Source organism: Ornithorhynchus anatinus, chromosome 11 (genome assembly GCF_004115215.2).
Source record: "Ornithorhynchus anatinus isolate Pmale09 chromosome 11, mOrnAna1.pri.v4, whole genome shotgun sequence".
Lineage (NCBI taxonomy): Eukaryota > Metazoa > Chordata > Mammalia > Monotremata > Ornithorhynchidae > Ornithorhynchus > Ornithorhynchus anatinus.
Genome location: NC_041738.1, coordinates 35,930,697 through 35,943,895, shown reverse-complemented (window position 1 = coordinate 35,943,895; position 13,199 = coordinate 35,930,697). Strand labels below are relative to the sequence as shown.

The following is a 13,199-nucleotide window of genomic DNA, read 5'->3' as shown; positions in this document are numbered from 1 at the left end:
AGACTGTGTGCCCCATCCGGGACAGGGACTCTGCCTGACCTGATTAACCCGTGTCTATCCTAGGGCTTGGAACAGTCCATGACACATAGTAAGAGCTCAACAAATGCAATAATCACAATAATTATACCTTTTTCGAAAAGCACCACGGCCCAGGGGAAGGAGCACCGGCCCGTCAGAGGACCTGGGTTCTGATCCAGCCTCTGCTGTCAGCCTGCGGTGTGATCTGGGGCGGGTCACTGCATCTCTCTGTGCCTCGGTTTCCTCATCTGAAAAGTGGGGATTCAGCCTCCCTACGCTGTGAGCCCAATGTGGGACGGGGACGGTATCCAACCTATCGCCTATCTACTCCAGTGTTTAGAACAACGCCGGACACACGGTGAGCACTTAACAGATGTTGTTATCATTTCCCGGGCAGTGTCTTGGATTACTGCAGGCTGGGGAAAAAACTTGATGGTCTGAGCTAAAAGGAAGGCTGGGGCGCCGAGTTGGCGGAGGCAAGTTCAGTGCTCTTACTAAGGAGGGAGGAAGGCATACGGAGCGTCTGAGAGACCTAGCCCACCACTGGAAGTACAGGACCCCGGATCCTGTCTCTTTTTTTCCCTAGTCCTGTTTCAGAGGTTAAGGACGACGTGGGAAAATACACGGGCCTAGGAATTAGCCGCTCGGGAGTTCTCATCCGTAGTCCTTCTTGGATCCTCGGTTTTCTCCTCTGTAAGACATGTACGGCCAGTCACTGCTGGATTTGGCAAGTAAAGGGGCCTGTTAAGGAGAAAACAACCACTGCCTTATTCGTGGTGACAGAGGGCCCCTAAGCCTCTGAGGAGCGAGGAGGAAATAAACAACATTCCCTCCTGACTCTGCAACTTTCCTTTTAGATTTGCTGGGCAGATTTGTTCACCATCATCATTACCCCGTACGAACCACCAAATGCCGGCCGGACGATTAATTGTAAGCTCCTTGAGGGAAGAGATCCTGTCCGCTGACTCTACTGTACTTTTCCATGTGCTTAGCATAGGGCTCTGCAGGCAGTACGCCCTCAATACTACAAATGAGTTGATCGGTGGGCATTAATCTAAGGGCTTTGGAGGCTTGCCAGGAAGGAGAACCCACTAGATTAGAGGGGTATTGGGTACGGATTCCCTTCGCATTATTTCTCTTTTGGCCAGCTCCCCGAACGGTCCTCAGGCAGAAAAAACACAAGAGCACAGGTATTATGACACGGAAAGAACGCCCAAAGCTGAACGCACATCATCTCCAAACGATTTTTCAATTTCCTTCCAACGAGGTCCAAATTACGTCGCACTCGCTTCCTTAACTGGACCCGAACGGTGGTTGGGTGGCACCCTGGACTTGCCCCGGGAATGATGCCCATCGGCACAGTGGGGCCTCCCGATGAGTTCCCCGGCCACTTCCGTGCGGTCTAGCTACTTCACCATGGACCCGGGCCTTGTCAGCCTGGGCGGGCCAGAGCAGAGACTCTAGCGTCAGATTGGAGCGGGTATTTATCTTAAACGACCAGGCCCTACACCTCTATCTCGATCGGGAGAGAGGCCATACCTATCCTTCCCCACAACACTCAGGAGCGCGGCTGTCCCCCAGAAGCTAGTCAGCTTCACTCCACCGACTGGAAGAATTTCTTCTGTCGCCTAGATTTTTGTCATCCTAGGGGGGTGACGACGCCAGTCGTCACGGCTGTTAATCAACAGCTCTGCTCTGCGCAGCTGCCGGGAGACCGAAGCCCTCACTCTCCCTCTCAGTTTCAAATCAGAACCTCAGGCGCTTCAGGTGAACTGGGGGCCCATCGCGTCCTGACTGAAACTAGGCTGGGGGGTGCATTTTCACCCGCTGTCCCGACGAGCAGCGCGGTCAAACCCTCTTACCATCCCCCACAGCACAGCTTTGTTTTACGTCCCATATGGCGTGTTTGTTTCTCAACCAAATACGATCCGACACAGTGTTTAAAAAGAGGATACGTGACTTCAAGGAAAATGAGATCTCGACGTGCAAAAAACTGAATCCATTCGTTCCGAAACATCAACCTTGACTTTTTGCGCTGCGAATGCACCTCCCCGTAGGAAGTAAAGGACGTGTACCACCTCAGCAGGGGGATGGGGGCAAGAGGGAAAGGGGCTGAGGAACCTCGGGGGCTGACCTGATGATGAACGCTCCCCGTATCTCCAGAAGTTTTCGCTCGCCGCTGAACCGCTTGAGCAGGTTAATCATGAACTTGTAGAAGTAGGAATTCATGGTGGGAGTGTAAGGAGAGCATTCCAAAGCTTTGGGACCTGAAGGGGAAAAAAAAGACAGAGGGTTGGTGTTCATATTGAACGGACGCCCTTGTGGCTACATGTTGTAAGAGGTTGGTTTTGCTAGAACTTTGCCGAGCCTGCGGATAAGGGAATAAAAACGGATTCAGAAACGAGTGCATTTTTCTAGGAGGAGGACCTCCCTGCCCACTGGGAGTTTCCATTCAAATGCAGCGTGTTCCAAGACCGAGCCGTCCTTCTGTTCCAGTTGCTAGATTAGGCATGGACAGCAGGGAGAAGAGAGGAGAGCATGACCTCATCTGACATGGCTTCTTTGAGTCAATTTCCCATGAATGTCGAGATGCGAGGAGGTCACGTGCCCGTCTGTACGGAGGGGAGGAGGACGGAGACGGCGGTAGAAGACCGACAGACCACGGGCGTGAAAACCGAGAAGCAGCACGGCCTCGTAGAAAGAGCCCCCGCCTGGGAGTCGGAGGACCTGGGTTCTAATCCCGGATCCACCATTTGCCTATTCTGTGACCTTGGGCAAGTCACTTAACTTCTCCAGGCCTCAATCCCCTCATCTATAAAATAGGGATTAAATCCCGTGAGCCCACGAGGGACAGGGAGTTTGTCCAACCTGATTACTCTGTACCTACCCCAGGGTTTCGTACAGTGCTTGGTATAGAGTGCTTAACAGGTACAGTTCGAAAAACACAAAGAAACTAAGTAAAATTGGACACGTCTTTCAAGTTGCGAACCTGATATACGAAAACACCCCTCGGGGTGACAGAACGTGAACTGCATTTTCTAGAGGGGATTTACCTCTCAGAGGAATGGGGGCACACTCACAGGTAGAATACCCTTGCCAACAAAGAGTGATCGCCCCACTCTCCCGGCTCTTTAACCGCCACTCTACCGCACTTATCCCCGACCGTGTTCCTTTCAGGGGCTCTTCAGTCCCAGGAGACGCTCGGTCAGTCATCCCCATCTGAGTTCGGTAATCGCTCACCCCCTGGGGCGTCCCCACTGATGAGGAACTGATTTCCCGGACGCTCTGTCTTCAGCAGAACTTGGATTCTCCCACCCTCCCTTGGAGCCCCCCCCCCCCAGAGAGGGTACGATTAGGGTGGGCCACGGCTCCGTCCGGCAGTACTTCCCATCGCCCCCCGACCTCCGCCGAGGCCTGCCGTCCAGAGAGGATCAGCTGGACTCCGGGAGAGGGGAGTCCTACTTACTAGGAGTCTCCTTCGTCGGAATCGAGTCCCTCCCCAGCTGGGTCCCCGGCCAGAGGGATCCCACGTGACCGCGGAATGGCAAATATTCCTGGGCTCTTCTCACCCAAGGGGTTGTTTTCTGTATCGAGTGTCACATTCTTACCGATTGAGTTACCCTCAGGTCCAGCTGGGGCTCATCTTCCCCGCTGAGGAATCTCTCAGGATACAGCTGCTCTGAGGCCCCCACCCAGTCGGGCTCCCCTCCCCGCCATTCTGCTGCTATCTCAGTGGCGTGTGATGAGTGCAATTTATTTCACTCAGTCGCATTCATTGAGCGCTTACTGTGTGGGTAAGCGCTTGGGGGACTACCACAATAAACAGACACGTTCTCTGCCCATAACGAGCTTACGGTCTAGAGCGTGGCTAGAGAAGCGGCGTGGCTGGAGAAGGAGCGTGTCTCAGTGGAAAGAGCCCGGGCTTGGGAGTCAGAGGTCATGGGTTCGAATCCCAGCTCTGCCACTTGTCAGCTGTGGGACCGTGGGCAAGTCACTTAACTTCTCTGGGCCTCGGTGACCTCATCTGTAAAATGGGGATTAACTGTGAGCCTCACGTGCGCCGACCTGATCACCCTATTTCTATCCCGGCGCTTAGAACAGTGCTCTGCCCATAGTAAGCGCTTCACAAATACCAACATTATTACTGGTATTAGAGGTGGGGAGACGGACATCGATACAAATAAAATCTACGAACACACGTATACGTTCAGACAATATTCCATTGTGCTAACTAACTCATTCATTTATTCAGTACCATTGACCCAGCTCTTTCTTTGAATTCCTTCTATTGGGTGCTGGTTGCTTTGAAGCTTCACTGATCTTTTGGTCTTCTATTTAAAATACTTTTCCACACCGCCTTCTTCCAGGATTCTCCTCTTTCTAGCTGCAGCTGCAAATTATTTCGGGTCTGCCCGCCCACCCAGGGTCATCTGGTAAGTTCCTGGAGGACAAAGATCACGCTTCGAATGTCAGCTGGGAAGTGGCATGGCCGAGCGGAAAGGGCGCCGGCCCGAGTCAGAGGTCCTGGGTCTGATCCCGGCTCCGCCACTTATCAGCTGCGTGACCTTGAGGAAGTCACCTGACTTCTCTGTGCCTCGGTTCTACAGAACGGGGATTCAATACCCGTTCACCCTCCTCCTCAGATTGTGAGCCTCATTTGGAACCTGATTATCTTCCATCTACTCCAGGACTTGGCACGGGGCTTGGCCAATAGTAAGCGCTTAACGAATGCCACGGTTTTTTTTATTATTATAATGCCCTTTTACTTCTATTGCATTCTCGCATCTCAATAAATGCTCGATACCACGAGCTGCTCTGTGGTGCCAATGAAAGGCAGCGTGGCCCAGTGGGCGGAACACGGGCCTGGGAGTTTGGAAGGACCTGGGTTCTAATCCTGTCTCTGCCACTTGTCTGCTGTGTGACCGTGGGTGAGTCACTTAAATTCCCCGTGCCTCAGTTACCGCGTCAATAAAACGCAGATTAAGTCTGTGGGCCCCATGTGGGACGTGGACTGTCGCCAACCTGATTTGTTCGTTTGTACCCCGGCACTCGGTAAAGTGCCTGGCACATGGTAAGTTTTTAACAAACGCCATAAAAAAGAGTCACAAAAATAACGTTGCTATTTGTTAAGCGCTTACTATGTGCCGAGCACTGTTCTGAGCGCTGGGGGCGGTACGGGGTCATCGGGTTGTCTCACGTGAGGCTCACAGTCTTCATCCCCATTTTGCAGATGAGGCGACCGAGGCACCGAGAAGCGAAGTGACTTGCCCAAAGTCGCCCAGCTGACAGGTGGCGGAGCCGGGATCAGAATGATAATGATAACGTTGGTATTTGTTAAGCGCTCACTATGTGCCAGACACTTTTCTAAGCGCTGGGGGAGATACGGGGTCATCGGGTTGTCCCTCGTGGGGCTCACAATCTTAATCCCCATTTTACAGATGAGGCGACCGAGGCACCGAGGGGTGAAGTGACTTGCCCGAAGTCACACAGCTGACAGGCGGCGGAGCCGGGATAAGAGCCCATGACCTCTGACTCCTAAGCCCGGGCTCTTTCCACCGCGCCACGCCGCTCGCCCGGCGGCACTTCCGCTGCCATCACAGACCGGATCCGGACCGGACCGGATTCAATCGATCGATCGTATTTATCGACCACTTACCGCGGCGGAGTAAGGGTTCGGGAGAGAACGGTATATCGGTGTAACTCCACGACGGCCCTGTCGCTCACCTCTGACCAGGCCCCGGATGGTCAATCTGGGCCGGGCCCCACCCGGCTGCCTCGGGAGCGGCACGGTAGAGTCCTTCGGGGTCCTGTCAGGGTCCGGGGCTCTAAGATTAGAGAAACCCACAGGCCCGCCGCCCAATTCGCCTCGGTCTGGCGGTTCTGCCCTGGCCAGCTCTCACCCATCGCAACCTGCGGCGAAGGGGATGCCTCCGGAGGCTTCTGGAGATTCATTCCTAGCGGGCAACTGTGTGAGGAAGATCAACCGGAATGACCTCTAGGTAATAAGCGATGATGACGAAGTATCTGTTAAGTACTTACTAGGAGCCAAACACTGATCTGAGCCCTGGAGTCGCTAAGAGGTTATCTAAGATCCTTCTAGCCAAGGTTAGAGCAGCACCGAGATCCTCTCCGGGGGATCCTGGTAAAAGTGGGGAGGGAAGGGGGCCGGAGGCCTGGAGAACAGTATTTCTTAACCGCTAATAATAAGAGACGCAGCGGGACTCGGGGGAAAGAGCCCGGGCTTAGGAGTCAGAGGTCATGGGTTCTAAGCCCGGCTCCGCCCCCTGACGGCTGGGTGACTTCGGGCGAGTCACTTCCCGGTGCCTCGGTCACCTCATTCTCAGCTCACCTCATCCGTAAAATGGGGATGGAGACCGCGAGCCCCACGTGGGACAACCTGATCTCCCTGCGCCTACCCCGGTGCGTACAACGGTGCTCGGCCCATAGTGAGCGCTTAGAGAAGCAGCGGGGCTCGGTGGAAAGAGCACGGGCTTGCAAGTCAGAGGTCACGGGTTCTAACCCCGGCTCTGCTGCCCGTCGGCTGCGTGACGTCGGGCAGACCACTTAGCGTCTCTTTGCCTCAGTTCCCTCCTCTGCAAAATGGGGATTAAGACTGTGAACCCCACGTGGGACAACCTGATCACCTGGTATCCCCCCGGCGCTTAGAACAGTGCTTGGCACACAGTAAGCGCTACTATATGCCGTGCCCCGAGCTAAGTGCTGGGGTAGATACAAGACGATCGAGCAGCGTGGCTCAGTGAAAAGAACACGGGCTTGGGAGTCAGAGATCGCGGGTTCAAATCCCGGCTCTGACACTTGTCAGCTCCGTGACTTCGGGCAAGTCACGACTTCTCCGTGCCTCAGTCACGTCATCTGTAAAATGGGGATCAAGACTGCGAGCCCCACGTGGGACAAGCTGATCACCTCGTACCCTCCCCGGCGCTTAGAACAGTGCTTTGCACACAGTAAGCGCTTAACAAATACCTTCATCATCATCATCATTATTATTATGGTCGAGTGGGTCACGGTTGCCGTCTCACATGGGGCTCACAATCTAATTAAGGGGGAGAACTGGTATTAAATCCCCATTTTACAGGAAACACGAGGCAGTGAGAATTTTAGGGACTTACTGAAGGTCTCACACAGCGGGCGATGGCACAGCTGGAATGTGAACTCAGGTCCCCTGACTCCCAGGCCCCTGCTCTTTCCACTAGGCCATGTGTGCCACGCACTGTGTGCTAAGCCCTGAAGTAGACAGAATCACACGCTCTCTTGGGAATCAGAGTCTAAAGGGGAAGGACAACAGATATTGAATCCCCAGTCGACACTTGAGGAAACTGAGACACAGAGAAGTCAAGCGACCCGTCCGAGGTCCCCCGGACGACACGCGGCAGGGCCGGCATCGGCCCCCAGGTTTCCCGACTCCTAGCCCTTCCCACCTGGCCCCTGCGGAGTCCAGCGCAGTGCCAAGGAGAGACACGATCCCTGCCCTCAAGGAGCCTACGATCTGGTAGAAGACCCGCCGACTAAATCGAATCCTTCACCGGAATTCCTTAAGAAGAAGCTTCTTATCCCAGTGCCTGGCCAGGGCTCCCACGGACACGAGGAGGAGGATTGAAAAACGACAAACAGCGAGGGGACGTTTATGGCCGGGCAGCTGCCCCAGTGGGGCAGGTTCAGGGGGAGGCCAGAGTTCAGGCAAGCACACGGAGCGGCACTAAGGGCCAAGGGGAGAACTTCACGCCATCCAGGTGAAGCTGCTTTCCAAATTCTGGCAAGGCTGAACGGCAGCCTCCGTGCATCTTCTCGGGCCTCCCCCCCCACAAAAAGCTGGGCCAGAATGACCGGCCTTCGATCTAAACTCTATCTCCTCCAAGCCGGGAAGAGATAAGCCTCTAAGGGCAGGGGGACCTTGAAGTTTCTCTGCAGAGATACCTGCAGAAAAGGGGGGGGGGGATGGGGGTGGGGAACGGCCGAGGGCTGAAACGTACCCGGGGGGGGGGGGGGGGGGCGGTTTCCGACCCGCCCGGTGGGCCGGAGGCCGAGAGAGGCTCGGTCCCGGGGCCGGCGAGATTACACGGAAACTTCCTGATCTGTGGCCCGATTCGTGGGGAAGGGAGGTTTAGAAGGTGGAGGAGCAGATGGGAGGCCGCTCCCGTGCTCAGCACGGAGCGGAGGGAAAAGGCTGAGCAAGGCCTGGCTTCCCCTTGAACAGAGGGGAGCTCTGCCAAGACCTAAAGTGCGCACACAGAGATGACACTGTTGCTAACAGCGGCGGGAAAAAACACACAGCCCCCGTCTCTCTGGGAAGCTGAGAGGTGGGAAACGGAGCTGAAATGAGGCAGCTCGGGGCTCCCATTTGCTAGGCAGTGCCCACTCCGGATACGGGAGTCCTCGGTTAAAGAGACGCTCCGCTGAAATGGCTTTCCCGTCACGGCAAGGGCCCCGCTGGCCGATCCCGGGGCCCGGGGCAGGAGGATCCTCCCAGGAAGACCCGGAGGCCCAGCAGAGAGGCATCTGCCCGACGGTCCCTCAACGGCATTTATCGCGCACCTGCCGGGTGCCGGGAGAGCACGGCATAAGCCTTCTCCCTAGGAGGGGGAGGGAGTCACTCACTAAACGTGCACTTCCCTCAACCTTAGCATCCCTATACCTCCACTTTCCCACCAGACCCAGGTAGAAAGGCTTCCCTCTTCAAGGACGTGAATCCCAGGTTAGGCAGGAGAGCTCTTCCACCCTTCCATCCACAGGTGCAATCTGGATAACGGTCGAGTCTGGAACCGCCGGATTTGGCGGAGGCCGGGCGGGGGGGGGGGGGGGGGGACGGGCAACGCAATCTTGCCACAACAACTACAGGTGGGCAAGGGGACTATCACGGGCTTGGCTTTTATGGTCGAGGCAAGCATAGTCAAAGAGGGTTTTCGCTTTTCAAATATTCCAAGCGATCAGCGGGATGGAAAGGCAGGGCTTTCCGCGTTAGACTGTAAGCCCGCTGTGGGCGGGGAACACGTCTACCAACTGTTATACTGTACTCTCCCAAGTGCTCAGTACAGTCTTCTGCACACGGTAAGCGTTCAGGAAAAATTAACGACCAAGTTGGCAGCTCGAGAAGACAGCAAGGGCCCCTAATAAGCTTCTTCCCATCTCCGTCTGGCGTTTTCAGCTTGGGCGAGGGAGAGACCTCTGTCCGGCCTCGGCCGAGCGGCTCACGTGACCAGGCCGAAGGCAAGAGAGGCAGACGGATGCAGTCGGGAGCGCTCTGTATACAAAGCCAGCTCCGGTTTAGTTGGTGGCTGGGGAGCCGGGCTCCGCAGATGTTGCTAAGTGAAACCTGATGTGGCGACATGAGAATCTGCAGAATGTCTCGCAAACAACCTTCCCCGGGATGTTTTGGATTTCAGTTGCGCGGATGACGTGAAGGAACCTCACATGTCGGGATAAAAATAGCCCGGTTCCCAACACACACGATGCAGGTTACGGTTCACCGAAGCCAGATGTGAAAATGTCAGCCACTTAGCTAGATGAACGCGGTGTGTCCCTTCCCGCCTCACCTCCCCACCCCCTGGACCGGCCCGCTCTGAGGAGGCGGCCAGGGTGCCGTGGAACACCTGCTCTCTTCAAAGAGATAAGGAGGGGTGGGGAAGGAGCGAGGCCCATCGCTGACCCACGGGGGATGGAAGGGCACGGTGGGGAAATCCCTACTCTGGTTGCAAATATCGTCATTTATAATATTTACATGCTGTGCTCTCCCCTTACAGACCTTCTGGTGCCCAGCAGTGCCCAGTTAGAAAGGGGACGCATCGCTTCTTTGTTTTGAGCTTCCTAATCCCAGTGGGTCCTCAATAAATGCTATTTCTACCTGGGGAAGGAATGCCAAGGTAAGGAGATGGCTTCCCCAGGCACATGTCAACCACCTCTGTCGTACTGTACTACTATCCCAAGCGCTCAGTACAGTGGTCCGCACACGGTGAGCACTCAATAAATACCACTGACTGATTAATAAAGAACCGAGGTGCTTTACCAGGGTAGGGGCCGGAGTGGGGGGCAAAACCAACCCCCACACTAGCGGTGGATGGACGGATCTGGGGCGGGGGGAACTCAGTCCCACGATCTGGTTCTGGATATATTTCGACCTCCGGCATTTACTGGGCGCTTCTGGTGTGCGGAGCACGGCACTAGGCACTTGGGAAAGATGGCAGACACATTCCCTGCCCACAAGGATCCTACAGACCATTGCCAGAAAGACGTCGACATGAATAAATAAATAACGGACACGTACAGAAGCGCCACGGGGCTGAGGGTGGGGTGAATATCAAGTGCTCAAAGGGCATCTGCCGTCGGTTTACTGACCCAGCGGAGGCAAATGAGGATAAGAGCCTACCGAGCCATTCCAGCACCGATTCCTGGCTGCGGTCTTTACAGTGAGATCAGGCGGTGAGTAAAAGCAGAATCCCAGCAGGAATTTCTAGTAGATAACAGTGGGGGGGGGGGGGGGGAAGGGGAAATACATACCGACCCTTCACCGGAAAACAGCTGCCGAAGAGAGGGAGGGCTGGGAGCCAAACCCCGCAAAGGGAGGTCAGCGTGGAGGGAAGAAGACCAACGCTTCTTCGGCACTGCATACGGAGGAACGAGTGAGCACCAGAGCAGTCGGCGATACGGCCGGGAAGGAAGGGAATACCACCTTTCCTTCCTACCTATCTGGTGACGGGTGGAAGTGAAGCTTGGGTTCCAACTGTAGGAAAACAATGGTGCCTTTGGGAGAGGCTGCAGACTCGGCCAGATTAAAGCACTAGGAAGAAGAGGAAGCCACCGGCCCTGAGCAATTCACCAGCCCCTTCTCCCGGGGACCAGAGCGTGGAGTCCTAGAGGGCCGGGTCGTAGCCTCCTTGATTAGCCCTCAGCCACTTGCTCAAGGATCCGAAGAGAGGAAGGGAGGGTGTGTTGTGAGAGAGACAGACAGGCGGCCACGGTCTACCAGGGGATCGGGATGGAAGCGGGGGAGAGAAAGAAGGGAAAAAGACAGTCTGGTGACACAGCCTGTCACCGGCAGCTCTGTTGAGGGACCCGGAGCTAACTAAGTCACTGTTCCACCCTGAACTGCAACTGGATGGGAGAATGATGGTACCGCAAGGGTCAGGTGAGAAGTCCATCAGACTTCCTTAACCTCAGGGCCTCTCTCCCGACGGGTGACTCGCCGCCGCAGGCGGTGTTTCCAGGAGACGAGCTTGAGCCCACCCTGGCATTTCACCCCAAAGCACTGGGTAGTTTTGAGAATGGCAGACACCACCCGTGCCCTCCAAAGGAGGGACCGAGGGGACAGGATTTCCTAGGGCGGGCGACCTGGGGCCCAAAACGAGCGCCATCTCCTCTCGGGTAGAAAAAGGCCTTCCGGCTAAGGAAACAAGGTCACGGGATCTCCGCAACCTGTCTGGCAGGCACTTCGGGGGAAGGTCCTCCGTCTAGAGAAGCCGAGTAGGAAACGGCTCCCGGCGGGGCCTCCGGCTGTGCGGCAGGTATACCGGGCGAAAGACCCGGCGGCTATTCTGGGAGAGGGAGCAGACTGCCAATAACCCTCCGACCGACGTGGCTCCGAGCCCCTGCTTGCGGCCTCGGCGGGGTAGCGCCATTACTTCTGAGGTGCTCAGTGAGGCTTTCCCACACTCCGATAACCAAGTGGTGGGTGGGAAGAAAAGGGCTCGGGAATGAGCTGAGTCACAACGAGCCCCAAGAGGGTATTTTTCTTCCGTTCCACCTCAGTCGGGAGCCCCGCGCAGCACGGAGCGGCTGAGAGCCCGATGACTTCTGGTTTTCCTTTAGCCCTCGTGAGCATCTTACGGAGCTTGTCTCCATCCCTTCCCGGTGTCCCTGCCGCTTCGTCGTGCCTCCTCGGGAAACTCATTTCCACGGATCGTCCCCCCGGGGATCCTTCGAAGGCTGTTCCCCCCAGCTGGGAATGGGAATGAGGAACACTAACCAGGGGAGGGAGGAAGAGACGACGGCGATCGGTAACTCTGCCCGTCTGCACCCAACGGGCCAGCAGAGCAAACCCTCTGGGGGGCAACCCTCCTTCCCGGCGGACCTGACTTTCCGCTTCCCTGGGCCACGACCATCTCCTGCGAAGATGGTCCCGATGCTCTCTCTCTCCCCAGGCTACACTTCCAACTCCGCCCCACCGCATTCCAACTCCTGAACGTCGGTTGGCTTATTTGTTTGCAGAGTCAATACGGCAGCAGGGCCATTCTGCCCCCCCCCCCCAACAAGCCCCTCTGATTCCATCCTCATCAGCACTTTTCAAAACCCCCCTCGACAAAGACGGAGATCGGGGAGGGTCCTCCGCGCTGCCAGTTCTCGATGCCGAGTCCCTGACAACCAAGAGAGGGAAGCTGTTTACACACAGGAGAAGGGTCTGGCCTCGTGGACTCCAAGATCTCCGTGTGCTGCGGCGAGGAAAAGGGAGGAAAAAGGAGCCCTTCCTCGGATGAGAAACTCCAGCTAGAAAAGGGCAGCCAAAGGGGAAGCCAAGAACAAGGCAGCCCGAATCCCCCGCGTCCTTCCTGCAGCACTTCCCACCCCGAGCAGCCGTCCCCAACATCCTCTGCCACTGGGACGTACCCTCGTCCGAGATCGCCGTCGCCCCTACCCTACCTTCTGCTGAGGGACGAGGGAAAAGCCACGAGCAGGAGAGGGCTCAGGTTTCAAGGTTTTGGTCCTGGTTCTGCCACTCTCTCTGGTGGTCAGTTTCCCCCTCCGAACGGAGGGGGACGGGAAGGGTGTGTGTCGCGCGACCGGCCCCCTCTGCGTTATAGATGGAGGATGAGGAGAATAAAAATCCCAAGTTGGGCGGGCCAATCCTGCCTTCTGGAGTCTTTTTTCTGCCATTGGCAGCCTGGGATAGGCCCCATCAGGGGTCTCATTTTCAGCCGGGGTGGTGGGGCAGAACCTCCCTTCTGTCTTTTCTGAGCCGCGGGTGGGAGGATCTGGCCCGGCTGCCCTGGTCATTCCCATCTCGAGGTTCGGTGTGGTGGAGTTGCTGGGAGGTTAGGTCCCATCTGCTCGCTACCCTTCATCTTCCCGAATCACTGCCCGCCTGGGCCATGGCCTGGGATGAGGGAGGCAGCGCGGCTTAGTGGGCCTGGGAGTCGGAGGACCTGAGTCCTGATCCCAGCCCCGCCGCCCGT

The 13,199-nt window shown here is 56.3% G+C and overlaps 1 protein-coding gene across 3 annotated transcripts in view; it reads right to left on the bottom strand.

Moving 5' to 3' along the window:
- Positions 1 to 13,199, bottom strand: part of VAC14 (VAC14 component of PIKFYVE complex) — a 151,676-nt gene that overhangs the window by 58,549 nt on the left and 79,928 nt on the right. For all 3 annotated transcript variants that reach the window (XM_029074761.2, XM_029074762.2, XM_029074763.2), the window contains one exon: positions 2,153 to 2,285. In XM_029074761.2, coding sequence (XP_028930594.1) covers positions 2,153 to 2,285 — 133 coding nt within the window. The remainder of the gene's footprint in view (positions 1 to 2,152; positions 2,286 to 13,199) is intronic.